General features: G+C 59.2%; 1 protein-coding gene across 1 annotated transcript; it reads left to right on the top strand.

The window, feature by feature from the left end:
- On the top strand, positions 1-27,854 carry SEMA7A (semaphorin 7A (JohnMiltonHagen blood group)). The gene is made up of 14 exons (XM_063412415.1): positions 1-296; positions 12,161-12,294; positions 12,936-12,986; positions 13,412-13,507; positions 13,585-13,669; positions 14,406-14,516; positions 15,650-15,789; positions 16,060-16,238; positions 16,369-16,477; positions 16,735-16,933; positions 17,767-17,882; positions 18,387-18,538; positions 20,455-20,522; positions 26,272-27,854. Exons 1-14 carry the CDS (start codon positions 182-184, stop codon positions 26,616-26,618), a joined length of 1,902 nt encoding a protein of 633 aa, XP_063268485.1. The 5' UTR covers positions 1-181; the 3' UTR covers positions 26,619-27,854.
- Positions 27,855-27,897: the final 43 nt, after the last annotated feature.

Genomic DNA, 27,897 nt, shown 5'->3' on the forward strand with positions numbered 1-27,897 from the left:
AGCCCGAGTGCCGGAGCTCAGGTGTTAACGCGGGCGACTGGGGATGTTTTACCCCTTTTCCCTTTCGTAGTGGAAGGCCCGCCCTCCCCGCGCCATTGGCTGCGTCGTAGCCTTTTGTACGCGGGGAGATGCAGCTGTCAGCCCGGCCGGCTCCCGAGCCCCGCTCGCTCCCGGACTAGCGATGGGCGGGAGGAGGTCGCCCGTCGCTCTCCTGGTGGCCCTGTGGCTCTGCCAGCTGGGCGCGGGGGCGGCGGGGCGCGCCAAGGTGAACCCCAGGATCGTCGCGGCTCCCCAAGGTGAGTCCCGGGCTGCGCCCTCGGGATGCGGCTGCTCCCCGCGCCGGCTCCTTCCTACCTGAGCCTCGTCCTTTGAGCCGTGTCGGGCTATTTTTATTTCTTTTGTGTCCTCGGGCGAGGCGTCTGGCTCGCCTTAAACGTCTGTGGGCTGAGGCTGCTGGCTTTTAATTGGATTTTTAGACCCTTCTTTCCTTTTTTTTCTCGATGTTTTAAAAGCATTTTCCTACGAGCTGGGGACATTAAAGGCTGTCAAAAAGCTTTTTTTGTCCGCCCCTACCAGCTGGGTGTATTAAAGGCTGTCAGAAAGCTCTGAGGCGGCCACAGGACACATTTTCTAACTTGCAGCTCTCCAGAAAGGAGAAGTGTATTTACATAGTTAATGCGCTTATTCAGCTGCTAGCTCGCCCTGCTCGCTGCAGATGAGTTTGGTGAGTAAATGTTTGCCGAGGACCCCTGGTCTCGGGGAAAAATTTACAAACGGCACGTAAGGACTTTGTAACCGGACTGGATCTCGGCAAACCCGAACAAAGAAATGTTTTCAAGGCTGCGAGCCTGGTGTGCCGGCGCTGGTTTGATCCCGAGTTTGGGGATGAATCCCCTCCAGGCTGGCTGGAACAAAGACCCCGTTGGCTTTGGCGGGCGGGCTCTGCAGCACAAGGGCTGCTCTGTGCTCCCCATTCCCTGGCAACTTCCGAGAACGCCCCTTTCCCCCGCTCCGCTCCGCTCCGCTCCGGGCCATCTGCTCCCTCCGCCGGCGTTTGCCGTGCCCTTCGCCGGGCCGGCAGCGCGGGGGGCGGCGGCGTGCGCGCTCTCGGGGGTGGCCTCCGCTGTCACCTTGTCACACAAAGGCGACAGGCACCGGCACGCAGGGCAGGGGAGGCTGCTCCGCTATGGCGTCACCGGCGGTGGCTGCGGGAAAAGGGAGCGGGAGCGGGACGGGAGAGAATCCCCCTGCTCCTTGCGGTGTCGGGGTTTGGCGTGGCTGGGAAGGGAGGCACGGAGCGGGCAATCCCCACCTGTGTCCCTGCACAAGGTGTCACCTGTCCCTCCCCCGCGTCTGGATGCACCTGCTACCGAAACCAATCTGATACTCACCTGCTTGGTTTATCTCCTTTCTGCGCCTACCTAATTATTCGGAACTCTCGGCAGAGCCCCGGGCCAAGAGGGATTGCAGGGAGGCAGGGAGGCAGGGAGGGATGGGAGGGAGCCGTGTCCTATTTAACAGCTCCTTGGTGTCACCTCTACCCTCCCGAGGTAGGGCTGTGGGTGGCGGAGGAGGAGGAGGATGAAGAAAGGGGCCCGGGGCTGCTGTGGCCGAGGGGCCGGGTGAAGCTCCCGGTGCCCCGGGCACACTGAAAGCTCAGCACGTTCGGCGGGGCTCAGCACGTGGCTGCTGCAGCCGCAGCCCCGCGCCCGGCCCGGCCCTGGCCATGCGTGCGGAGGGATGGAGCCGCAGGGCCGCTTCCAGCCCGGCCCCCCGTTCCCGGGGGTGGAGAGCCGCGTTCCGGGCCCGCTGCTGCGTTTGCAGTGCTGCAGGGCTGGCCCCGGCCCTGGGCTCTGCGGGAGCTGGCAGCTCTCCCCTAATTAAATTTCTTACACGCCACGGCCCCGCAGCAGCAGCAGGTGATGCGGCTCGGCAAAGGCACCTCCACGTGCTCCAGCGCAGAGGAGGAGAGGATTTCTGGGGCTGGGCAGAGCAGGGCTCTCCACAGAACCGATCTCTCCCTGCCTGCAGTGCAGGAAATTGGGCAAAGCTGCAGCTGCTGTTGCATCCCTCAGCCCCGCTCCCCCCACCAGCACCGTGCCTGGCAGGTCTGTGGCACCAAAAGTCTCCGTTCCACTGGTTTGTGGTGGGTTTGGTGACATCTGGAGCCCCCCTGGCTCCACCAAACCCTGCCCTGAAGCACTCCCCTGTTTGGCCCCCAGCTCCCAGTAAGGAATGGGCGAGGAGACATGGGGGAACTGGGACAAAAAGTACCCAGGCCGAGGTGTCACATCCCTGAGCCACACCTGCGGACAAAGGAGCACCGCGGGCCTGTCCCGGTGCTCGGAGCTCCTGGGTTGAGCATTCCCACCACCCTGGAGCTCCGTGGAGCCTGCACAGGTGCCAGCTCCAGCTCCCCACGGGCGCTGCTGACTCCGCAGCATTCCTTCTTCTCCTGGAGCCCGGAGCAAAGGTCCCGCATCCCGCATCCCGGGGCGGGGGTGGCGGCGGGAGGGGACACCCAGCCCGGCTGTCTGCTGACCGGAAAGTCACCGAGCATCGTCAAACGCTGAGCGTGGCACGGAGCCCGCGGGCGGGCTGGGGCCGCTGCAGCCCGCGGGCATCGCAGCGCAGGCTCTGCCGGAGCTGCTGCCATGCTCAGGAATTTGTCCCTGCTCAGCCACACGTGCGGACAGCCGAGGAAAACTCGGATGTTCGCCTTGGCGCCGCGGGGTGGGTGGGCTCCGGCTGTTTAATTACTCCCAGCTCATTAACAGGTGAGCTGGAAGCCGCAGGGATCGGGTTCTGAGACGGGGGAACAGCAGGATTGTACAATTGACCCTTGGCTGGCTCCAGCCCGCCCCGGGGTACAGCGGGCCCGTGGAATGGCAGTTCTGGGAATCCGCCTGGGCTGCCTGGAACAGCTCCTGGGCTCTGCAAGCCTTGGCTGCCTCCGTGCCGGGGAGAGCTGTGTCAGCAGGGCTGGCAGGGAGCGCTCCGTGCCCTGGCACAGGGGGCTGGGTCCCCCCAGAACCTTCTGGAAAGAGCTGCAGAGGGGCTTGGGACAAGGGATGGAGCGACAGGACACAGGGAATGGCTTCCCACTGCCAGAGGGCACGGATGGACGGGACATTGGGAAGGAATTCCTGGCTCTGAGGGCGGGGAGGGGCTGGGATGGGATTCCCAGAGCAGCCGTGGCTGCCCCTGCATCCCTGGCAGTGCCCAAGGCCAGGCTGGACAGGGCTTGGAGCATCCTGGGACAGTGGAAGCTGTCCCTGCCCACGGCAGGGCATGGAATGAGGTGATCCTTAAGGTCCTCATCTCCTGTTGAGGCAAATGAGATTTCTGGTGCCAGCAGCAGCTTTTTCTCCTCAGTGACAGCATCTCTGGGGCTTTTTGTGGTCCCATGGTGTGAAACATCTTTGTAGGACACTTTCCCACAGAGCTCTTGGAGCATCACCATTTCCAGGAGAAAGCTGCTCGCTTTCCCAGCAGTGCTATTTTCTCCTTTTTCACAGGGTTGGGGGATGCTGGGAGCTGAAAATGTTGGTTGGGGAAGAGAAGGGAAAAAAAAAAAAAGAAATATGTTTTGCTGTGCGCAGATTGAAAAAGAAGAAAAGCAAACCAAACAAATGGAGTGAATCACAGGCACCTCCTGTTGCAAGAGCACGACACAAAAACAACAGGCAGGGCACGACTGGTGGAAGTTGTGGCTGGAAAAGGAGCCAGATGCCAATTCCTGACCAAGCTCCCAGCTCTGCACCAGCCAATTTGGGGACGGAAGTGCTGAAAGCGGCCTGGGAAGGTGTTCTGTGGGTGATGCAGTCAGGCTCGGTGCCTTAAATGGGACAAACTAAATTTAAACCTGAGCGCTTGGGTACAAACTAAATCCAAGCTCGAGCACGAAATAAATCTAAGTGCAAGGTGCTTTTTAGGGAAAAGCTCGCATCCAGAAAAAGGGCAGGGAGGTGAGCGAGGAGGGGAAATGGGTCCCAGCCACCTCCTTCCCGGCTGCTCCAAAAATAGGGCTGGTTTCTGTGCCAGGTGCCCTTTTCCTGCCAGCCCCAGCTGCACCCGCAGCGCCGTGGGATGCCACAGGAGCGGGACATGGAAGCAGCTGCTGTCATTGAGGTGTGGGGACACAGATTTGGGGGATAAATCCTGCCCTTAGTGACAGCTCTGCTTCTGTCACCTGTCCCCTCGCCGGCCTGGGCCCTGCTGGCCAGGTCAGAGCAGCAATAATTCCACGTCTCATTACCTGCTGGGGTCAAATATTCCCGTCAGGCAGGTGTGGGGCTGTGGGAGGGAGAGGGCACCGCCAGTTCCGGGAGTTTCCTTGAGGAATTTGCAGCCAGTCCCAGCCGGACACCTGCCCTTGGACTGCCCTCGGACTGCCCTGGCCGGCTCTGCCGGGATCTCGGCGTTTTGGGCAGTTGCTTTCACATTCCTGCCCCCGGGACTTTCCACGTCTGGGAAATGCGGAGCTGCAACGTGAGGGGAATGGGAATGGGAATGCCTGGGGGGTCAGCGGGTACACAGGGGGTGCTGGGGAGGGCTCCATGGCATTCCCTGGCACAAACCCGGAATGTCCCGGGGCTGGCACCACCTGGAGCTCACGGCACGTGCGGGAACCTCCAGCAGCAGCAGCAGGAGGCTGGAAGGGCGCAGCGGGATCCAGTGAGGAAGGGCAGGGTGGGGCCATTCCCGATCCTGCTGGAATCCTTCCCAATCCCACTGGAAGGGCACAGCAGGGCCATTCCTGATCCCTCTCAGATCCTTCCAGATCCTGCTCGGATCCTTTCCAGTCCTGCTGGGAAGGCCATGGCAGGGCCATTCCCAATCCTGCTGGGAAGGGCACAGCAGGGCCACTCCCAATCCCACTGTGATCCTTCCCGATCCCACTGGAAGGGGCACGGCGGGGCCATTCCCGATCCCTCTGGGAAGGGCCTGCGCTGCACACACCTCACCTATGTTCCACAGGGATAAAACCTCTGGATCTTCCCACTCAGAACCCTCCTGGGGACACCATGGATGGCTCTGCCCTGTGCCCACCCCTGGGCAGGGAGACCCTGCCCTGGAAGGGTTTTCCAGCTGCGAGGAGCTGGGGTAGAGAAGTCATGGAGTGGGGTTGTTCTGCTGCTGGATTCTGCTGGATGCTGCTGGATGCTGCTGGAGCTGCCTGGGGCAGTTTTCACCCCCTGGAAGGCCTTTCCTGTGAAATCAATGCCTGGATCTGACTTTCCTGGCCTGGGAGGGGCTCCCTGGATCCTGCTGAATCCATCCTTTGTTGTATTGACACAAGATCCAGCAGTGCTTGTGCCATTGTTCCGCTGGCCGTGGGATAAAATTCCACAAGCACAGGCGGGAGCAGGGAAGCGGCACAGCCTGGGAGCGCCACTGCGGAGCGGAGCCTTTGGAAAGTGGCAGAACCTGGCTCTAAATTTAGCCCCTGTAGCCATGGGGTGCAGCCAGCAGCTCAGCGCCGGGGCAGCCGGGAACGCCGGACCCGCCGGATGGCAGAAATCCACGGAATCAAAGGCCCCGGCCTCGCCTTGCAGCTCCAGTGCTGCATAATTATGGGGGGAGCGAGAGTGGGGCTGTGTTAGTATTCATGGAATTGCTGCCGAGCCCGCCAGGCAGGGATTTGGGTTTAACAGGGAGAATTCCAGCGTTCCTGGCGCGTGGGGCGAGCGGAGCCCCCGCTTTGAATCCAGGGCTTGTTCCCTGCGGGATGCAGGTTAGGGGTCTCTTTTGTTGCTCGCTGAGTGGGTGTTTGGGATCAGTTCCAGCTCCAGCTCCCGCTCAGAGTGGAGATATTGGCAGCACAGCTCCCAGAAGAGCTTTTGGGATCCCAAATCCCGAGCCTGAACCCGGCAGCGCAGTCACCAAGCCAAAAGAGGTTTTTTCCCTCTGGTTCCTGTCCCAGCTCCCCCCAAGGCGCTCCCAGAAATAGCTGGGGAATGGTTGGCGTGCCAGGATATTCCCTTTCGGAGCGTGGCTCTGAAAAAGCGCATTTGAGTACTCCGAGAGTGCTCTGCAGCGTGGCCCTGCCGGGCATCGGGAGCGCCGGGCTTTTGTGGGATGGATTATCCCCGCTAATGTGGGCTCCATTGTCTGCCTGTTTTCGGAAAAGCTGGGCATGGCAGCGATCTCTGCAGGGCACAGCGAGCACCCCGGAGCACGGGAACACGGGGAAAGGAGCCAGGGAAAAGGGGGATGAGTGCCGGGGTGGAAAAGCCCCGCTGGGTGAGGGCGTTGGTGGTGCTGGCCCTGCCCTTCCCTTGGAGGGGAGCTCGGAAGCGCTGGGGAGGCAGAGATAAGATGAGATGAGGTGAGATGAGATGAGATGATGAGATGAGAAAAGCGGCGCTCTCTTGGCTGGGGGTGAAGCCCTGCTCATCTCCAAAGCAGCTCAGGGTGATGAGAAACTCCAGATGAGCCCCGGGGCCTCGCCCTGCTGGGCTCTCGGGATGACAGGGAGGTGTGAGATGGCTCAGGCTGCTTTCACACCTCATTTTGGGGGTTTCCTGTGAGCTCCTGGGCCCCTCAGCAGGGTTTTAGGGCCGTGTGTCCCCCCAGTCCCTCTCCCCCCACCTGTGCTGGTTCTGAGTGGTTCCCCCAGGTCCCAGCTGGAAAATGGGAAGGAGAGCAGCCCGCAGCCCCAGTCCCTGCTTTCGGGAACTGCAGCCTTTCCTGCAGGATGGAGGGAAGGGCAACATTCCAGTCAGGGCTTTTACCCAGCCCGGCCTGATGGGAAAGCACTTTGGAAAACCATTAAGCTGCTCCTTCCCGGGATGCAGCTGCGGGAAGGCCATGATGGTGTTCCTGACCCGTGGTGCTGTTCCTGACCCGTGCCCTTCCCTGCCCCAGAGGACGGGAGAGGCTGGACTGGAGAGGCTGGACTGGCTTTGGAATACCGAGAAAATTCCAACAGGACTCGCTGATCCACATTCCAGCTGAGAGGACACAAATCCAGGGCAGGGACAAGGGAAGCAGGGAATGTCTCACTTCAGCCAGAAGCCTTTCCAGCCCTCTGGCTGAAAACCTGGATTTCAAACCTCCTGCTTTCCCCGGGAGTTTCGGGGGTCCCCGCTCCTCTCAGGAGAGCAGGAAAGCAGTGCCAGGTGGCCACGCTCCAGTCAGCTCCAGGCTGAACAGGAGGGGAACGTGGAGGGAGTGGAAGCGGGGCCAGGATGGGATCTGCACCCGGAGGAGGCTCCTGGGGGATGGGGCAGAAACCTGGAGGTGTCGCTTCTGCTTCCTTTGAGAAATGACTCAGGTTGGGGCACGGGATGAGCCGAAACACGGTGGGGCTGCCCTGGGGTGATCCCTCAGCCCTTCCAGGCTCTCCTTTCTTCTAGAGGTGTCTGAGGGCACCAGGGACCCTCGGGGAACACGGGCCCTGCTCCTGGGGTGAGGCCGGTGACAGGAGGAACAGCAAGGAGGAAGTGGCCTCCACACATTTCTTGCCTCTTGCATTTCTCGTTTCGCCTCCTTCTCAAAAACCCGTCCAAAAAAAGTGAAACCTGTGACTTTTCGTGAGGTGTGGCGGAGGGGGTGGCAGGGACCTCGCACCACAACCCTGCGATTATTCCGTGGCAGGTCGGAGCCGACCTGCCCAGAACGTTGCTCCTGAAATGCGTCATTTGCAGTCAGATTGTTCCTATAAAAAAACCCGTTGCTGCAGGCTCTGTCCCAGGAGCCCTCCAGGCTGCCCGAGGCATCCATCCCATGGGAAGGGGACACTCCTGTCCCCGCTGTGCCTCCCCGGTGTCACGCTGTTCCCTCGTGTCACTTTGTTCCCTCTGAGCAAAGTCACGCTGGAAGGAAAACTTAGCACAGCAGCTCCTTGGAGACATATTTCCTCTTCCTGAAATGCCTCAATTTAGGAATTTATAGATCGTCTAAAAAAAAAAAAAAGGAAAAAAAAAAAAAAAAAAAAAGAGAAAAAAGGCAGCTCGGCTTCTTGCTGGCATCCGTGGTGGAGCTTGGGGAGAGGCAGGCAGCGGGCGTGGGAGTGCTGTGGTGAATCCAGACCCGCTCTGGGGACGGAGGGGACCCTGGCAGCGCTGGGGGCTGTCCCCGTCCCCCTGGGGTGGCCGCTGGGACTGCCCCGGGGGAGACGGTGGCAAATCCAGGGATTGTCCTCCTGGCCTGGCCTGAGGGAATGACGAAACTCCAGCTGCACTGCGGAGTTTGGGAGCTGGGATGGAGCCCTGAGTGGCTCAGGAAGTGGCCCTGAATCACATTCCCGGGAAAAGCGGGCCTGGGCTGCTCGTCACGCATCCTGTGGGGCAGGGAGCGGTGTCACCGCGTCCCCGCGCCTCCCGATGACATCCCAGCCGCGGGATTGATGTGGAGAGACAGGATGAGGGCGCAGGTGACATCCAGGGGCAGTGCCACATTCCCAGACCTTGAGTCAGCCCTTCTTCCTGTCTCCAGGGCTGTCATCGAGGTCGGAATCCGGGATGGGGAAAGGAATCGGAGCTGGCACGTTGGGAGCTGTGAGCGCTGGCGGAGCTGCGCGGGCAGGAGAGCAGGTGGCAGTGCCATCGGGGCCACCCGAGTGACAGCGCTGCCACGCGTCACGGTGACAGCTCCCGGGGGACGCCTGGCATCGGGGCCCGGCCGCCTCTGCCGCGCTGCCAGGGCTCGGCACCGCGCCAGGCCCCTCGCCCGTGTGCCGGGCGCGTGTGCCCGTCCTGCCACAGCCGCGGGAGAGCTCGGGATGGCACAGCCCAGCCGAGGGGCCCTGTGGGGCGGGCAGTGCCAGGGGCGGGCAATGCCAGAGGTGGGCAATTCCAGGACAGGGCAATGCCAGGGAGCGAGCAATTCCAGGGAGAGGGCAAATCCAGGAGAGGGCAATTCCAGGAGAGGGAAATTCCAGGAGAGGGCAATTCCAGGAGAGGCCAAATCCAGGAGCAGGCAATTCCAGGACAGGGCAATGCCAGGGAGAGGGCAATTCCAGGGAGCAGGCAATTCCAGGAGAGGGCAAATCCAGGAGCAGGCAGTTCCAGGAGAGGGCAAATCCAGGGAGCAGACAGACCCTGCTCTACCACCTCCTATTCCAAGGTGATTCCTGCTTCGAAGGAATTTATGGGAAGAAAATGAAGGATGTGCCTCGTGCCCGCCCCAGCTCCCGAAAGCCAGCAGGTCCTGCTCCCATCCCGCTTCTGCTTTCATTTCTCATGGGGTTTATTTCAATTCCTGATTTTAACCTGTCGCCTCCATCCCGGGCAGCCCCAGCAGCAGCATTCCCACAGAATCCCCCCTCCCGGGGCCGGGAGCGGTGCGAGCCGGTGACTCAGGAGCGTCTGGGCTGCGGGAGCCGCTGCCAGCCGGGAATGCTAGAGTGAGGAGAGGGAAGGCGGCTGACTCAGCCCCAGCCGGGCCTGGTGATGGAGTTTGCCGGGAGAGGCTGCAGCCCACGCTGCCCCTCTGCTCTGGAGGTGGGAACAGCCGGCTCCAGGACGCTCCGGGATGCTCCGGGAGGCTCTGGGATGCTCCGGGATGCTCTGGTGCTCCTCACAGGGCCCTTGGGCCCACAGAGAGCTGTTTGTTGTCACCAAAGCCATGTCTGGATGGAAAGGGGGATTGCTCCCTTCTCTCCATTGCATCCGGAGCACCTCCCGGTTCCCTTCCCTCACCCAGGCCTCCTTCCGAGATGCTCCGGGGCCTCTCTCCCTGATCTGATGTCCCTGCTCCCCTCCCCTCTGGCACAGAGCTCTGCCCAGCACAAAGCCGCCCTTTCTCCCGTTCAGGCTGCCGGAGCGGGGACACATCCAGGGACAGTGGTGCCATTGATTCCCGCTCCCGCCGTGGGGCTGGCGGGCAGAGGGGCACAGCGGGGTCAGCCAGGCTCTGGGAATGAGCCCTGTGTCCCCTGGAGCTCCGGGGTTGGATCTGGGAGCAGGGGTGACGGCAGGGCCAAGCCTTCCAAGGGCATGAGCCTTTCTTTGCAGTGTCCAAAGCAGCTTTGGGTTTGCCAGGAGAGATGTCCCATTCTTTGGGGACACAATGGGACGTGGCCCCATCCCTGGCAGTGTCCCAGGCCAGGCTGGATGGGGCTTGGAGCACCCTCGGTCTCCCTGCCCTCAGCACAGGGTGGAACAGGATGGGCTTTGGGGTCTCTTCCAGTCCCAACAATTCCATGACTTTATGACACTGTGGGCCATGAGATGCCCTTTTCCTCCTCATCCTCATCTCTGGCCGGTGTTCAACTCCACCACCTGCAGTTTGGGGCGCAGGGCTGCTCCCCCATCCCGCCAGGGGAGAAGGGGATCAAACCCCTTCCCTAATCCTCTGCAGGCAGAGCAGGACCCGGGCCCGGCTCTGCAGGGCTTAGGACCAGCTCTGCAGAGGCAGAGGGACCCCAGCAGGCGCTGCTGGAATCGTTTGGAGCTCGGCTGCCAGCGCAGGGAGCCCAGCCCAGGCTCTCTGGAGGGCCCTGGCTGGCAGAGCGGTTTCCTCTCTCCGTGATTCACGGCGGTCCCCGGGGAGCTGCAGGATAAACAACAATCGGCGCCGGCCAAATGATTGTTTAGGGCTGGTTTGTTTTCGGCTCGGCTCGGGGAGCGTGGCCTCGCAGCTCGGCAGGGCTCGGGGAACTCAGGAAGAGCCCCCAGAGGAGCCCCAGGGCAGCAGGAGAGAGGTGTGGAACAGGAGTTTGGAGATTGGCCCGGATTAGCAGCGAGTTAGAGGCTGGAGGTTTCAGACACGAGGAAAGTTTGGTCTGGGCAGACCGCTGGAGGCGTCTTGGTGATGGGGTCACAGCACTTCGGGGGCTCCCCAGGAGCGGGGTTTTTGGGAAGGGAGGGGGTGTGAAAGGGATTATTCCTCTCCTGGGCAGGCTGAGGCTGAGCCTGGCTGCAGAATCAGCCTGGAAGCTTCTGTGCCAGCTTCTCCGGCTCGGGCTCAGCAGTTTCCTGGAGCCCTTGGACACAGGGCAGGGCACAGGGGCAAGCAGGGAGTGGGATCAGTGGGGCTGAGGGTCCCAGGGGAAGGGCACAGGGAGCTGTGTTCCCCAAATCCGACTTTGGGGGGGTTCTGGCAGCTTCCCCGAGCCCTGCTGGGAAAGCTGTGCTTGTTTTAAGGGATGAGGACCCCGAGGAGGCGGAATAACCCCACACACGCCCCGTGACCTCCGCCGTGCCTCTTCCCTCTTGGCGGGGCACTGCCAAGCGCCGGCCCTATAAATAGAGGGCCACGTGCCGCTGATTAATGGCCCCGCCGTGCTGCTGCCAGCTCCAGAGGCGTTCCCGGCCCCTGGCTGAGCGCCGGGAGCGCCGGCCAGGGCAGAGGCCGCCCTCTTTGGGAAAGGGAAAAGCGGGAATGCCGAGCTCGGAGGGGCAGAGGGCAGCCCTGACCCCTGGAGCCATCCCGGTGCTGGCATTCCCACCCACCTGGGCAGTTTGGGGCCGTGGGGGGAGCAGGGCCAGCCTCCCCCAGCCCGGCTGGCAGCACAGCGAGGAATGCAGAGTGTGTGGAAAAGCCGGGATGTGAAAGAGGAAGGGCAGAGGGGCAGACGGGCGGCTCTGCTCCCAGCTGGGACGTCTGAGCCCTGGCTGCCGCTTTTTGTTCCTGTCTGGGACAGGGAGCCCAAGGGTTGTAGCTTTGGGTGAACCTTTCCCCTGTCAGGCCCAGGCTCTGGGCTGGGATCCAAACCGTGTCCATCCTGGGATCCAAACCGTGTCCATCCTCCTGGGATCCAAACCGTGTCCATCCTCCTGGGATCCAAACCCTGTCCATCCTCCTGGGATCCAAACCCTGTCCATCCTCCTGGGATCCAAATCCTGTCCATTCTGGGATCCAAACCCTGCCCATTCCTCCTGGCTTTGGGAAGGATACAAATCTCTCCGGCGTGGTTACCGAGGTGGGAGAGGGACCCCTTATCCCTCAGCTGGGACACAGGAGGCACTGGAATTCTGGAAGGCAGCACTCAGAGCCGGGGCTGAGGCACTCCCAGCTCCCGCAGCAATTCCCCTGCTTCCTCTCTGCATTGTGGAGCTCTCCCGGCCCTGGGGGCCCAGGCGACAATAGCTGGAGCCTGGGGCCGCCTGTCCCCCTTCCCAGCCCTCCCTGAGGGCTCTCTGAGGGCACGGGAGGGGAAGGGATCAGCGGGTGTCCCCAGGGCAGCTCCCTGACCCTGCGCTGTCCCCAGGTGCCAAGGAATATGTGTTCCCGCGGAGGGAGAGGTTCCCGGTGTTCTTCCACCAGGAAAACACCTCCTCCATCTACGTTGGGGGCGAGGGGAGGCTCTACTACTACGACTTTGCAACCCGCGAGAACTACACGGTGAGGAGACTCTGCCAACGGCTTTGGCCTCAAAACCCTACAAAAACCATCCAGGATCCATCTCCCGGCCCACATTCCAGGCCTGGATGAGCCTGGTCTCTGCCCAGCCAGGTCCATCCCGCCAGGAAGCAAAATCCCTCTCCTCTCTTCTCTCCTCTCCTCTCCTCTCCTCTCTCCTCTCCTCTCCTCTCCTCTCCTCTCCTCTCCTCTCCTCTCCTCTCCTCTCCTCTCCTCTCCTCTCCTCTCCTCTCCTCTCCTCTCCTCTCCTCTCCTCTCCTCTCCTCTCCTCTCCTCTCCTCTCCTCTCCTCTCCTCTCCTCTCCTCTCCTCTCCTCTCCTCTCCTCTCCTCTCCTCTCCTCTCCTCTCCTCTCCTCTCCTCTCCTCTCCTCTCCTCACCTCTCCGAACCTCTCCTCTCCTCTCTGAACCTTAGTTGTTTCCAGCCAGGGATCCCTCCTGAGGTGTGAGCAGTGATGCTCAGATTCCCTCATTGGGATCCATTCCAGCCTTCCCGAGGGATTTCAGGGACCAGGGGTGGGGGACAAGGACACCTGGCGGTGTTTGGGGACCTTGTGGCGCGCTGAGCCCACATCTGCTGGCAAAGAGAGCAGGAATGGAAGCGTTTCCTTCTCCTTTATCCTAGGAAGAGTTCCCGGCAATAAATGAAGGGCAGTGTGTGACGTCTGGGAATTTGGTAGGTCCAACCCTGAGGGAACAGCAGGATGGGAAAGGCTGGAGGATTTGGGATGAAGGAGGGAACAGTGGGATGGGAAGGGCTGGAGGATTTGGGATGAAGGAGGGAACAGCGGGATGGGAAGGGCTGGAAGATTTGGGATGAAAGAGGGAACAGGGGAATGGGGAGGATTTGGGATGGAGGAGGGAACAGCCAGGTGGGGAGGATTTGGGATGAAGGAGGGAACAGCGGGATGGAGAGGATTTGGGATGAAGGAGGGAACAGTGGGATAGGGAAGGGCTGGAGGATTTGGGATGAAGGAGCTGCTCGTGCTCCTCGTGAGCTCCCTCCGGATGAGGAGATCCAGGAAAATCCAGGAAGAATCTGGGTAGCTGTGTGGTGCTGGGGCCTCTGTGCCATTCCCAGGCCCCTCTTCCCCCCGGCAGGAGGACAGCCGGAATTACCTGACCCTGGTGGAGCAGTACGGGGACGGGCTCCTGGTGTGCGGGACCGGCGCCTGCGCTCCCACCTGCTGGAATGTGGTACGGATCCTTCCCCCATCCTGGGCAGGGAAAACTCGGCCTGATCCCACTCAGGATCCTGTTCTGTCCTTCCCCAGACCCAGAGGAAAGAGAGCCTGCCCTGGGATGGGAGAGGGATCGCTCCCTTCACCCCTGACTCCAACACCCTTGTTGTTGTTGATGGTAAGTGGGATATTTTCCCATTTTTCTGTTTTCCCATGGTTTTGTTGTGCTCAAAGCCTCCCTGGGACAAACAGGAACCCCCTGAGGCTGCTGCAAGGGCTTTGTCCCCTGTTCTGGGTGGCCTTGGCTCTCCTCATTTTGTCCCCATGGAAATGCACATCCCTTTGGGACAGAGGTTGGAGATTCCCACTGGGACGTGGGATGGAGGCTCTGTGCAGGAGGAACGTTGGGAATCAGGAATTTGGGTTGGGAGAGAGCTCAGAAGGAGGGACCTGAATCAGGAATGCTTAGGGTCAGGAGGGATCTCAGGAGGAGGGACCTGAATCAGGAATGCTTTGGGTCAGGAGGGATCTCAGGAGGAACTGAATCAGGAATGCTTTGGGTCAGGAGGGAGCTCAGAAAGAGGGACCTGAATCAGGAATGCTTTGGATCAGGAGGGAGCTCGGGAGGGACTTGAATCAGGAATGCTTTGGGTCAGGAGGGAGCTCAGAAGGAGGGACCTGAATCAGGAATGTTTTGGGTCAGGAGGGAGCTCGAAGGAGGGGCCTGCAGTGCTCCAGGCCTGCTGGGGGCACAGGTGATGCTCCTTCCCAAGAATCTGTCCCTGCCACCCTTCAAGGCCTGGGTGTCAGGACTGGGATCCCTGGCCCGTATCCACCATCCCTGGGATGCCCAGGATGTCCTGGCTGTTCTCACTCCTCCTGTCCCTGCTGTCTCACTCCCTGCTGTCCCACAGGCCAGGACATCTACTCCACCATCAAGAAGAGCCAGCAGAACGGGAAGATCCCTCGGTTCCGCCGCGTCAGGGGCGGCGGAGAGCTCTACACCAGCGACACCGTGATGCAGAGTGAGTGGGGACAGGCCTGGTGGGGACATTCCCGGCTGGTCTGTGCCACCCACGGCTGGCAAGGGGCAGGGGGAGCTCCGGAGCTCCTTGTGGGGCTGATCAGGTGCCCTCAGTGCCAGCCAGGAGGGGCCCGGGTGTCTGCTTCCCCTGTCACTGCTACATCCTGTCCCAAACCAGCACAAAAGTGACTCCCCTGCCCTCGGGGATGGGAAATGAGGCTGGGCAGTCCCTCCCGCAGGGTGGAAGGAAATGGGGTTGTGCAAAATGCCCGGCAGCTGCCCTACGGCGTTGGGCAACTTCCAGTGCGGGCAGGGGCTCTGGGCAAACCCCAGCAGGGCTGAACCTGGGGCAGGGACACGCTGGGCTGGGCAGGGACAGGGTGGGGACCCGGGGAGAGGGCCCTGCTCCACTTCCGTGGGGTTGTGGTGGCTCCCAGGGGGAAAATGGAGCATTGGTGGGCTAAAAACTGAATTAAAATGGCACTGGGATCAAACAGGGAGAGGGAAACCAAGCCAGGCCAGAGAGCCCCAGGGTTGCCAGGCTGATCCCTGGACATTCCCTGCCCTGGGAACGCCAGAGCTCTGATCCCTGGACATTCCCTGCCCTGGGAACGCCAGAGCTCTGATCCCTGGACATTCCCTGCCCTGGGAACGCCAGAGCTCTGATCCCTGGACATTCCCTGCCATGGGAACGCCAGAGCTCTGATCCCTGGACATTCCCTGCCTTGGGAAGGCCAGAGCTCTGATCCCTGGACATTCCCTGCTGTGGGGACAGCAGCTAGGGATGCTCAGAGGGACCCAGGGGTGCCCCTCATGGTGGGAGGGCATTAACAGGAGTGGTGTTACGGGGTTTTCCCATAAACAGCACGGAATTCTCCTCCTGAGGGATCCTCCCTTCCCACCACAGCTCCCAGAGCCAGGAGGGACCCGGGTTTCCATGGCTGCCAAGGCTGCCCGGGCTCCAGGGAGCCGTTTCCTGCAGGGAATGAGTCCATGGAGTCAGCAGGAGGCGCTGGGAGGGCGGCAGGGGGAGCTGGGCTGGGAGCTCTCCCCAGGGCACAGCCGTGTCCCGTTCCCTGCCCTGCTGGCTTCCCCCATGAAATCACCTCCAAGTTCTGTCCCTTCCCTCCCCAGACCCTCAGTTTGTCAAGGCCACCACGCTGAGGCACGAGGAGCCTCACCAGGACAAGATTTATTACTTCTTCCGCGAGGACAACCCCGACAAGAGCCCCGAGGCGCCCCGGAACATCTCGCGGGTGGCCCAGCTGTGCAAGGTGCCTTGGGGACAGGGCGGGGTGGCAGCCAGGACAGCTCCGGGGGGCACAGGGGACCTGCCAGCTCCCCTGCCCCTACCCAGGCTTGCTTTGGCCCCTCTGAGAGGGGCACAGCCACATCCCTTGGCCTTGAAGGGGAGAGAATTCCCTGCTCCATCTCGCTGGGATGGCAGTGGGGTCGTGGCAGCATCCCACAGCTCCCATCATGACGGGGATTTTGGGGTGTTCCCCCCAAATCCTGACTCCCTGCCCGCTGTCCCTGCCCCCCAGGAGGACAAGGGAGGCACCAGCTCCCTCTCAGCCTCCAAGTGGACCACGTTCCTCAAGGCCACCCTGATCTGTGTGGACCCCGTCACCAAGGGCAACTTCAACTGGCTGCAGGACGTCTTCTTCGTCCCCGCGAGCGACTGGCGGCACTCCAAGGTCTACGGGCTCTTCACCAACACCTGGTGAGGGGTCCTGGCCCAAACCCTTCCTTCCAGCCCTCCTTTCCCTCTGGAAAGCAGCTGGAGCGGGCACGGCAGCGGGCACAGCCGGGGAGTGGGCGGTGTCCCCCTGACGGCCTCGTTGTCCCCTCAGGGGAAGCTCTGCTGTCTGTGTCTACTCCTTTGGGGACATCGACAGCGTGTTCCGGACATCGCGGCTCAAAGGCTACCACGGGCCCGCCCCGGAGGTCAAACCCGGCCAGGTGAGGAGGGGCGGCGGGGCCCGGGAGGGGCGCACGGAGCGAGGGGGGCGGAGGGAGCCTGAGGGAGCTGCCCTCCCTTCGTGGGCAGCGTGGGGAGGGGGCATCTCAGAGGCACAGGCACAGTGACACAGTGACACAGTGACAGCCCGCCGGGGCAGCGCTGGCACCGCACCCCCGGGCACCACTGCCCCTTCCCCCGCCACCCTCAGCGCCCCGCCCGGCTCTGATGGTCCCCCTTGTGTCCCCTGTGCCCGCAGTGCGTCCCCTCCGGGCAGCACACGCCCAGCGAGACCTTCAAGATCGCCGACAGCCACCCTGAGGTGGAGGAGCGGGTGGAGCCGCTGTCCCCTTCCCGGAGCCCGCTGTTCCACAACAAGCACCGCTACCAGAAGATCGGCGTGCACGAGGTGGCCGCGGCCGACGGGCAGCGCTACAACGTGCTCTACCTGGCCACAGGTGCGGGGGACACCGCAGGGGACAGTCCCCGCGGCGGAGGGGACACAGCGGGCTCCGGACAACATCCCGGGCACTGCCCTCCCCGGGTGTGGGGCAGAAATCCTTCCCAGAGGAGCGGCTCCGTGGTTTTTCCGAGCTGTTCTCGCCCCTCCCGTTCCCTGGCGCTCGTGGAGGGACCTGCAGGGATTTAAACACTCCTGGTGTGTGATTGAGAGAGTGCAGCCGGCTCTCGGTGGGTGGCTGGGGGTGGGTTGGAGTGCTGGATCCTGGATTTTCCAGTTAGTGAGGAACAGAGAAATGAAGGGAAATGGAGAAATAGACAAAAATGGAGAAACAGAGAAAGAGAGTTAGAGAGAAACTGAGAAATAGAAATGGAAAAATAGAGAGAAACTGAGAAACAGAGAAAGACAGTTAGACAGAAACTGAGAAACAGAAACGGAGAAATAGACAAAAATGGAGAAATAGAGAGAAATGGAGAAACAGTTAGAGAGAAACAGAAACAGAGAGACAGAGCAAAAGAGATTTTCCAGAATCCTGGGTCTCAGCGCAGCCCTGCAGGGTCCTCCTGGAAGCCTGATCCAGCAGGAGGGGCTGTGGGATGGACAGGAGTCACCTGGGGGGTCCTGACCCCTGCACGAGCTGGGCTTCACCTCCCCCTGGCTGAGGGGGCAGCAGGGATCCCTTTGGGAAGGGGGAACCACGAGGATTCCTGGGCCCTGCTCCCTCGGGGTGCTGCTCCTGCCCTGTCTGGGTGGCAGATCCAGGCAGGCACCTCCTGACCCCGTCACCTCCTCTCAGGGTGCCTCACGGGGCTGTCCCCTCTCTCTTCCCAGACAAGGGGTCCATCCACAAGGTGGTGGAGCTGCCCGACGGGGTGCAGAACATCATGGAGATCCAGGTGTTCCCCAACAAGGATCCCATCCAGTCCATGATCCTGGACCACGCCAGGGTGGGTCCCTGCTCAGGGGGCAGGAGAACGGGGTTGGGCAGGCAGGGACGGGTGGGTCAGTGCCAGCCCCGGGGCCTGGGAGGGAAATCATGGAATTATTTGGGCTGGAAGGGACCTTTAATGATCATCCAGCCCCGCCCCATGGGCAGGGACACCTTCCACTATCCCAGGGTGCTCCGAGTCCCAGTGTCCAACCTGGCCTTGGATGCTGGCAGGGATCCAGGGGCAGCCACAGCTGCTGTGGGAATTCCATCCCTTTCAGGGAACAATCCCTTCCCAATATCCCATCCATCCCTGCCCTCTGGCAGTGGGAGCCATTCCCCATGTCCTGTCACTCCAAAGCCCCTCTCCAGCTCTCCTGAAGCCCCTCCAGGCCCTGGAAGGGGCTCTGAGCTCTCCCTGGAGCCCTCCTTCCTCCAGGTGAGCACCCTCAGAGCACCTCCTCGGCCTCCTTCCAGGACCTCCAGGTCCTTGCTGACTGCTCCCTGTGCTCTCCTCCCGCAGGCCGTGCTCTACGTGGGCTCCAGCAGCCGCGTGCTGGAGCTGCCCATGGACATGTGCGGCGCCTACCGCAACAACTGCCACAGCTGCGTGCTGGCCCGGGACCCCTACTGCGGCTGGGCCAACGGCTCGTGCCTCTCGCTGGCCCTCCGCCGGTGCGTGGGGCCCTCCCTCCTCCTGCACCCACACCCTCAGCACCCTCTCCCGGCACGTGGGCGCGCCTGGGGTTGGGGTGGCTGCGCTGTCCCTGAAGGTTTGGGGGGCTCTGGGCAGATCCATCCCTCCCTGGAAGGGTTTTGGACACCCCTAACCCCTCACCCCAGAAATCTGGGGTGCTCTGCGTGGATCCATCCCTCCCTGGAAGGGTTTTGAGCACTCATCTCCTCTCTCCAGAAATTTGGGGTTCTCTGTGTGGAACTCCCCATCCCTTGAAAGGTTTTAGGCCCAGAAATTTGGGGTGTTCTATGCAGATCCATCCCTCCCTTGAAGGGTTTTGGGCGCCCAACCCGTCTCCCCAAAAGTTTGGGATGCTCTGTGTGGATCCCCCTCTTCCTTGAAGGGTTTTGGCCACCCAACCCTTCTCCCCAAATGTTTGGGATGCTCTGTGTGAGTCCATCCCTCCCTTGAATGGTTTTGGGAACCCAACCCCTCTCCCCAAAAGTTTGGAGTGCTCTACATGGATCCATCCCTCTTGAAGGGTTTTGGGAACCCAACCCTTCTCCCCATAAGTTTGGGGTACTCTGTGTGGATCTCCCCATCTCTTGAAGGGTTTTGGGAACCCAACCCCTGTCCCCAGAAGTTTGGGTTGCTCTGTGCAGATCCATCTCTCCCTTGAAGGGTTTTGGGAACCCAACCCCTCTCCCCCAAAATTTGGTGTGCTCTGTGTGGATCCCCCCCTTCCTTGAAGGGTTATGGGAACCCAACCCCTGTCCCAGAAATTTGGGTGCTCTATGCAGATCCATCCCTCCCTGGAAGGGTTTTGAGCACTCATCTCCTCTCTCCAGAAATTTGGGGTGCTCTGTGTGGAAGCATCCATCCCTTGAAGGGTTTTGGGTGCCCAACTCCTCTCCCCAAAACTTTGGGGTGCTCTGTGCTGATCCCCCCACTCCCTTGAAGGATTTTGAGCACCCAACCTCTCTCCCCAACAGTTTGGGGTGCTCTGTGTAAGTCCATCCCTCCCTGGAAGAGTTTTAGGTACCTCTAACCCCTCTCCCCAGAAATTTGGGGTGTTCTGTGCAGATCCATCTCTCCCTCGAGGGGTTTTGGGAACTCAATCCCTATCCCCAAAAGTTTGGGGTGCTCTGTGCAGATCCCCCCCTTCCTTGAAGGGTTTTGGCCACCCAACCCTTCTCCCCAAATGTTTGGGGTGCTCTTTGTGAGTCCATCCCTGCCTGGAAGGGTTTTGGGCACTCAACCCCTCTCCCCAAAACTTTGGGTGTTCTGTGCACAGATCCATCTCTCCCTTGAAGGGTTTTGAGCACCCAAACCCTCTCCCCGAAAGTTTGGGGTGCTCTGTGTGTATCTCCCCATCTCTTCAAGGGTTTTAGGTACCCCTAATCCCTCTCCCCAAAAGTTTGAGGTGCTCTGTGTGGATCCCCCCACTTCCTTGAAGGGTTTTGGGCACCCAAACCCTCTCCCTGAAAGTTTGGGGTGCTCTGTGTGGAACTCCCCATCCCTTGAAGGGTTTTAGGTACCCCTAACCCCTCTCCCCGGAAATTTGGGGTGCTCTGTGCTGATCCCCCCCTCTGTTAAAGGGTTTTAGGAACCCAGTCCCTCTCCCCGAAAATTTGGGGTGCTCTGCATGGATCCAGCCCTCCCTTGAAGGGTTTTGGGCAGCCAACCCCTTTCCCCAGAAATTTGGGGAGCTCTGGGCAGATCCAACCCTCCCTGGAAGGGTTTTGGGCACCCAACCCCTCTCCTTGTGCTGGGTCTCACGTTGGTCATCTCCAACCTTCTGAAATTGGGATGGGAGGGGGACATTCCTGCTCATCCCGCTGATATGGGGGATCCCCATCCCTGAAACGCGCCTTCCCCCAGTTCTGTTGGTGCTTATCCCATTCCCATCCCCCAGGGAGGTGCTCCAGAACCTGAACTTGGACTCGTGGCGAGGAAACTGCCAGAGGAGCGATGTCAAGGAAGGTGCGTGGGGAAGGGATCGCTGGGTTCTCCAGGCTTTGATGGGTTTGGATGGGTTTGGATGGGTTTGGATCAGTTTGGATGGGTTTGGATGGGTTTGGATCAGTTTGGATGGTGGGAGGTGGTGCTGGGGGGAACTGGAATCAACACACCAGGCTGGAATGAGTGGAAATCATTTTTCTGAGCTGGGTAGGAAGGGTTAAACTGGGAGAAAAGTCCTGTGGGCTTCACCAGGCGTGGGCTGCTGCTGTTAGGTGGATCTGAGACATCAGATTAGGTGGCGTGGTCAGGGTTGGAAAGGACCTCAAAGATCCTCCAGTTCCAGCCCTCCTGGCATGGGCATGATCCCACCAACCCAATCTGTGGGTCCTGGACTTCTGCTGTCTGTTTGACACTGGCTAAACACCAGTGCAGCCACAAAAAACATTCACCCATTTTCCTCTGCCGTAGTGGAGCAGAGCAGGGGGAAAGAAAAAGAAATTAAAAGGCTCGTGGGGTGAGGTGAGGATCAGGAGAAAACACTCCAAGGGCAGAACAGGCTCAAAACTTTCAAAGGTATAAAGAAAAATCTATGAACAGAATTAAAAGAGGATGATGAGAACAAAATGACATCTTTCCCCTCACACCCCAGCCCTTCTTCCCTTCCCACTGACAGTGCAGGGAGACAACACATGGGGAGTTCAGTCAGTCTGTCACTTGAAAAACCTTCCTTGAGCTCGCTGGGGAGAGGATTGTCCTCTGCTGTGCCATGGGGCCCTTCCCACGGGGGACATGAGGCCTTGGGAGGGCTGAACTGGAGCAGAGACTGGGCAGAGCTGGAGAGTAAAGCAGAGATTGATTGAAAGGGCTTTAGGGCACACCTTGGGCAGGACAAGAGCCTGGCCAGGGCTACACCCAGGGTGGACCCCAAATGGTCACAAAATGGACAAATGGTCTCCAGGTCTCACACTTTGATAAGTTTTGGCTCATTTGCACATTGGGGTTTAATTATCCAATTCCAGCTCCAGGCTGTGAGGTCCCATCATTCTTGTTCCTCCCTCCAGCCACCCTTGTTTGTGCTTTGGGGCTGAAAGTTGTCCTTGGTGTGCAGCAGGAATGGATTTGTTTTGTGTCCCTGCTCTGTGCAGAGCTGAGTGACCCTGAGTGTGAGCTCAGAGCTGAACCCCTGGCAGCACAGGATGTGAAATTATGAAACTGAAACTTAAGGCATCAGACAGATCTCTGTGAACTTCTCCAACGTGGTTCTAATTTTCAGGAGCAGCAGTCCCGCCCGACCTGCTGCAATGCCAGTCCCTCCCACGGCTTTCATTCTTCCCACACCTGTTTATTTGGGCCATGTGGTTCATGGGGTGCAGTTTTTAAGGGTGAGCTCTTCTAGAGTAAAAACAAGGCTCCTCTTCTGTTGGAAGCCTGGAGGCTGAAAATTTCGGGCTTTGTATGTTAAAAGTTGCTGACCCTCAAGCAAGCACCACGTTTGACTTGAGACCTTGGGACAGGCTCCCGAGGTTGAGAGATAGCACAGGGGTTGTGGGTGTGTGGTTTGAATAGTGCTGTGTGATAACACAGGGTGAAAAACCTAGATTTGAGGTTTCATTATGTATTTATTATACATTATATTTTATTATATTTAAGATTTATTGTATGTGAGACAAGATGGAGGGCTTTGGGCATTGTCTAAGTCCTTCTTCACCTTCTTTTTCCTTCTTCTTCACCTTCTTTTTCCTTTTTCACCTTCTTTTTCCTTCTTCTTCACCTTCTTTTTCCTTCTTCTTCACGGATTTGGGTGATTTTCTGTAACTGGGTGAAAAAGGTCCACACAGCAGGCCTTGGGTGGTCATTATTGAGTCAAAAGCATAAATAATATAAATGCCACCTTGTTATTGGGGAATTATTGCTTAATTAACCTTGGAGAGAGTCAGAGGCACTCCATTTTACCTCATTTTCTAACTTGCTATTGGAGCTCACGGCTCGTGAGTCTGTACATAGATAAGAAATAACAAACATCCAAGTCTGAACTCCAAACCCGCATTCCCTGGGTATCAATCCTGACCTTGGCAGAGAGAAAAAGAAGCCCAAACCCGTCTCTCTCTGTCTCTGGAGCAGGGGCTCTCTGTGTCTGTGCTCCAGCCCCTCACGTGGTCACAGCTCCTCAGCACGAGCGCCCTTCCCTCTCACTTGGTGAGTTCCAGGGAGCCTCTTTGCTGTGGGATCGTCCTCCCCACGGCCCACAGGGGAGCCTCAGCTCCCACACTCGGGGTGCTCCTCCTCCCTCTGCACCGACCTCAGTGTCACCACAGGGTTCTCCTCACCTGCGGGTTTCTTATCTCCTTTTCTGGGATCAATGCTCGGGAGGCGCAGTGTTTGTGTTTGGACTCAATGTTTATTAATTCTTACCTGCAGCACAGTCCCACCAGTTGTGAGTTCTTGCTAACTCTGTGTGTTTGATCCTGGGATGCGCTCCCAGCCCCGCCAGCTGCTTCCTTAAATCCAACAAGCCAAAAACCGGGAGCAGCAGGGTTTGTTGTGGTCTCGGGGCTGTGACCTCTGTGTCCCAGGGGTTATTTTGGGATCTGAGCCCTCCCGGGAAGCTCAGGTATTCTAGCACCTGGGGTCGGGGATTCCAGCAGCTTTTCCAGGCTTTTTCCGGCACAAGGTGGAGCGGCCACGGCCACAAGCCTCAAACAAGAGCCACCAGAAGCAGTTAATATTTTAAACTTTTCACGTGGTCACAGCTCCTCAGCATCCAGCACGAGCGCCCTTCCCTCTCGCTTGGTGAATTCCAGGGAGCCTCTTTGCTGTGGGATCGTCCTCCCCACAGCTCCCAGGGGAGCCTCAGCTCCCACACTGCGGGTGCTCCTCCTCCCTCTGCACCGACCTCGGGGCTCTCCTCACCTGCGGGTTTCTTATCTCCTTTTCTGGGATCAATGCTCGGGAGGCGCAGTGTTTGTGTTTGGACTCAATGTTTATTAATTCTTACCTGCAGCACAGCCCCACCAGTTGTGAGTTCTTGCTGACAAGGTGGAAAATGTCCCCATCTCTAACACTTTCCAAGGTCTTTTAAGCCCTCATTGTCCAATAATCAGATGACACCTCGATTATTTTTACTTTTAACCCAATAACTGACCACTCAACGTTCAATATGTGGAGTTTTTCGCCCAATTACAAAACACCACCCAAACCCACGAAGAAGAAGGTGAAAGAAGAAAAGACTACACCCTAAATCCTCCATCTTGCTTTATATATATTACTATATATAGGTGGAAAATGGCCCCGTCTCTCTGACTCTTTCAAAGGCCTTTTAAGCACTCATTGTCCAATAAGGAGCTGACACCTCGATTATTTTTACTTTTAACCCAATAACTGGTTCGATATGTGGACTTTTCCACCCAATTACAAAACACCACCCAAATCTGCAAAGAAGGTGAAAGAAGAAAAGGCTACACCCTAAATCCTCCATCTTGCTTTATATATGTTACTACACACTAAAACCTTAAAATCTGAGTTTCCAGGGTTCCAACATTCACCATTTTATTTTCTCCGACTCAGGAGAGAATCAGTGTCCATATGTTCCTTTGTTCTTAGGTTTTATCAGCTGAGAAGTTTTTATAGAGCTTTTTTAGGTCCCAAAAGGGTTGATCACGTCTGGGCAGTGCCCCGGGGAATTTTTCGCCGTGCCCCTCACTGCTGCCCACCAGCTCCACAAGGAAAAGCCGCTGCCGCCGCTTCTGCCCTTCTCTTTGCCTCATGCCTGGCTAAAGGGCATTTAATGATAGATTACGTTATATTAGCAACCAGCTAAAAGGAGTTCTAAATTGTGCCCTATTTGAATACTTATAGTCAGTAAGAACACGCAAAAGCTAAAAAAAAAAAGGGAGGAGGCAGCTCGGCAAATGAAGTTCATAGCGAGCCACGCCGAGATGGCAGCGGCCACGTGGCACCACCCCGGCCCTGGCTGGCCCAGCCAGGCCGGGAGGGAGCCCAGGGGCCAGCACGGGATGGGGCCCAGCAGCCGCCCTCCCCAAAGAGAGGGAGAAAGGGGAATTGGCCGCCTTTTTCCCTCCTTAGCTTGTAGCAGCGTGGGGATGGATGGTGGTTGCCGCTGCCTCTCCCTGAAAAGCCGCTGGGGTGGGCACACAGGCAGGCACTCAGTGCACACTCACCCCACGGATGAGTCAGCAAGCAGGGGCAGGAAGGGTCTCCTGTGTGGAATTCCAGAGAGGTTTGGTTTGTAGGCTCAAGCCGAAGGGTCCAGAGGCAGAAAGACCCAGATCGAGTGAATGCCCAGGGTTCAGTGTGGGGCAGAGGCCAATGGTGTGAGGGCACAGGGGCGGTACGAGGGCAGGGCAAAGGGACATGGGGGCAGAGCATCAGTGGTACCACAGCCATGGGGAAACAGGGAGAGGAGAAACCTCCAGAACTGGGGACATCTATGGACAACAGAGGCGGGCAAGGCCCACGGGCCAATGGGGAAAGCAAAACTGGGGAAGATTAACATAATGCTGCAGAGCACCCTGGGGAGGCCTTTTGCTCACCCTAAGCTGTGAGAGATTCTCAGAGCCAGTGGTAGATTCTTCTAGGGCAAAGCCCTCGAAGTTTCCCTGGCAGGCTCAGGGGCCTCCACATTAATTCTGTCAGCACAGAGGTGTTGCTGCCTTCTCTAATCGGGCTGGCTCATCCCTCAATCCTGTAGGGGTTGGCCCTGCTGGACAGAGAAGAAGTTTTGAGGAGCTCCTCTCTCCAAAGCCGCCTCTGTGGCTTCCCCTGTTGCTGGAGATCAGCCAGAGTCAAGACAGCACTCAGTATGAGTTAAAGATCTTGCTCGTTTATTCAGCTACTTGACGTACATTTATACTGTGCTCAGCCCATCATGCACCTAACTCTGAACATCATTGGTTAAACCACAGTGTTCACGTGTCCTTGCAGTGTACATGATTGATTCAGAAGCTCTGTCCACGAGGCTAAATGCTGCAAATCTTCCCCAAATTATGGTCAATGCATCCTGTCCAGCATCCTGTTACAGCTATTGCTCCAAACTTCATCCATATCCCATCTAAGGAATGGTTCAAGGATGTTTCAGCTTCTACTCATCCCTAAGAGCAGGATTGTGCACATGTCCCTGCTTTTCCAGCCGTGCATCCACATTCCCCCAGTTTTGTTTTTCCCGGTAGCTTCAGTCGGATCCCGGCTGCCTTAGGTGTTCCTGGATAGGGAGCACTGTCGAGGACCTGCTGCCCATGAACCTCAGGCGAAGCTCCCAGGCACAGGCAATGCTTAGCAGGCTCAGCTATCAGTGATTTCAGCTTTGCAGTCACAGCTCTGTAATGATTTTAGCTCTAATGATTCTCAGCTCATGAGCTTGTTAAATGCCTTGGCAGACGCAGGGAGAGAGAGGAGAAGCGCTGGATGAAGTTCCACAGATGAATCTTTATTGGCATCCCCCGTGAAGGGTTTCAGGGACAGCTCTTCCCCTGAGCTGGGGAAAAGTGGGGTTTTTATAGGGTACCAAGGTTTTGAGCAATGGTCCAATGGTGTGAGTCAGGGTAGAAAGTGACAGATTGTCTTACAGGGAGATAAGAGAAGGTCCGAGGGCAGGAGAGGGATTATTTGGTCCAGTCACCATGACTGGGCATTTATTTTCCTTTATTCAACTGACTGCCAGAGAGGCCTGTCAGGCCTCATGGCTGCAACACCCCACCCCACTGAAAGCCAGATTGTGTTAAACTAACCCATCCTCACCCCCGTGTCCCCGCAGGCGACTTCCGCAACATCTCGGTGATGCCCCTCTCCCGCTATTACCTCAACTGCTCCATCGAGTCCCACTACGCCACCTACAACTGGTACCACGAGGACGTGCTCATCAAGAGCTGCAACACGTCCCACCCGCAGGGCGACTGCTTCCACTTCATCCCCAGCGTGCGCCGCGAGCACTACGGCCACTACGTGTGCGTGTCCGAGGAGGACGGCTTCCGCCAGGCGCTGGTCAAGGAGCGCCTGCTGGACCGCCTGCGCTTCCAGCCGCAGCACGGCCGCGCCCCGGCCGCGCTGCCCTCGTGGCTGCGCCTGCTGCTCGTGCTGGCCCTGGCCGAGCTCCTGCACTGAGGCCGCGGCCCTGCCCTGCCCGCTGCCGTCGTGTCTGCCGCTCCTGGCACGCGCTGGACTCGCCCGGCCCGCCTCGGGGTGGCGGCCCCGCTGGCCAGCCGTGCATGCACTGATCCTCAGGGCCGCTCCTTGCATGCGATGAAGATGAAGAGGAGGAAGAGGAGGAAGAGGAGCCGGCTCTCGGCCTCCTGACTGCGGGATCCCCGTGGGGGCCGCTGCCTCCCGAGGTTTTGGGGGATGATGATGTGGGGGCCGGCAGCAGCTGGGACGCCCCCGGCGTCACTCGCGGGTCCCCTCCTGCTCCGGAGGGCTCGGAGGCTTGAGGGGGGCTCGTTCCGTTGTTTTTTGTTTGCAGCCGGCTATGGTGTGGGAGGGAGGTCGGGAATCGGCGCCGCGTTGGGAATTTGCATGGAAAAGCCTCGGAAGGTGGCTGGATTTGGGGTGTGGGGACGGGAAGGGGAGGTGGGAGCAGAGCCCGGAGCGGGAGGCGCTGGGCGGGCGCTGGAGACGCACAAATGCTCTGCAGGCAGCCGAGGGGCATTGCCGGGGGCAGGGGGCTGTGCCCGGTCCTGCCCTGGCCCGGGTGTCCTCAGGGAAAGCGGCCGCGGATCTCAGGGCTCCGGGGGGCTGCGCCTGTCCCGGCTCTGTCCCTGCCCCCGAGGCAGGCACGGGGCAGCCCCGGGATTTGCTTCCCCCGCGCTTTCGGAGGTCTCGGGGCGAGACTAAACTGTGAAAATCGGGATTTTCTCCCTGCAAGGGGAGGGTCCCGCTCCCTGTCCAAACCTTGCCACGCCCGGAACGGCCCTGCCGTGGGCGGGGACACACAGGGGACATCCTGGCCGTGCTTCCAATGCCTGTCCCGGCTCCTGCTCATCCAGGACAGCCCGAGGGGCCGAGGGACAAGGTCCACACCCCACGGACAGCGGGCCAGAGCTTCCTACTGCACTACATCTCTGAGATGTTCCCCATCCCCAGTCCGGGACAGAGCTTCTCACACCCCTTCTCAAAGCACTTTAACTTTGTGGACTAACAGATATTTATTATATCGACTGCTCGTTACTGTCTTGTAGGGTTTTATAATACCACAGCAGGAGGGGGCGGATTACAGGAGAGGAAGGTTAAAATAAAAACCCACCACAACAGCTACCAAAAATCCCCCAGCCCTTTCAGACCTGTAACCAAAGCGGAGGGTTGGAATAAAGAGTGGAAGGAAGCAGGAGAGCGCTGTGGTTCTCACTGGGAGTGATGGGGGCAGGATCTCCCCTTGCCTTTTTCCGTG

The sequence above is a fragment of the Prinia subflava genome, chromosome 15 (assembly GCF_021018805.1).
Source record: "Prinia subflava isolate CZ2003 ecotype Zambia chromosome 15, Cam_Psub_1.2, whole genome shotgun sequence".
Taxonomy (NCBI): Eukaryota; Metazoa; Chordata; class Aves; order Passeriformes; family Cisticolidae; genus Prinia; species Prinia subflava.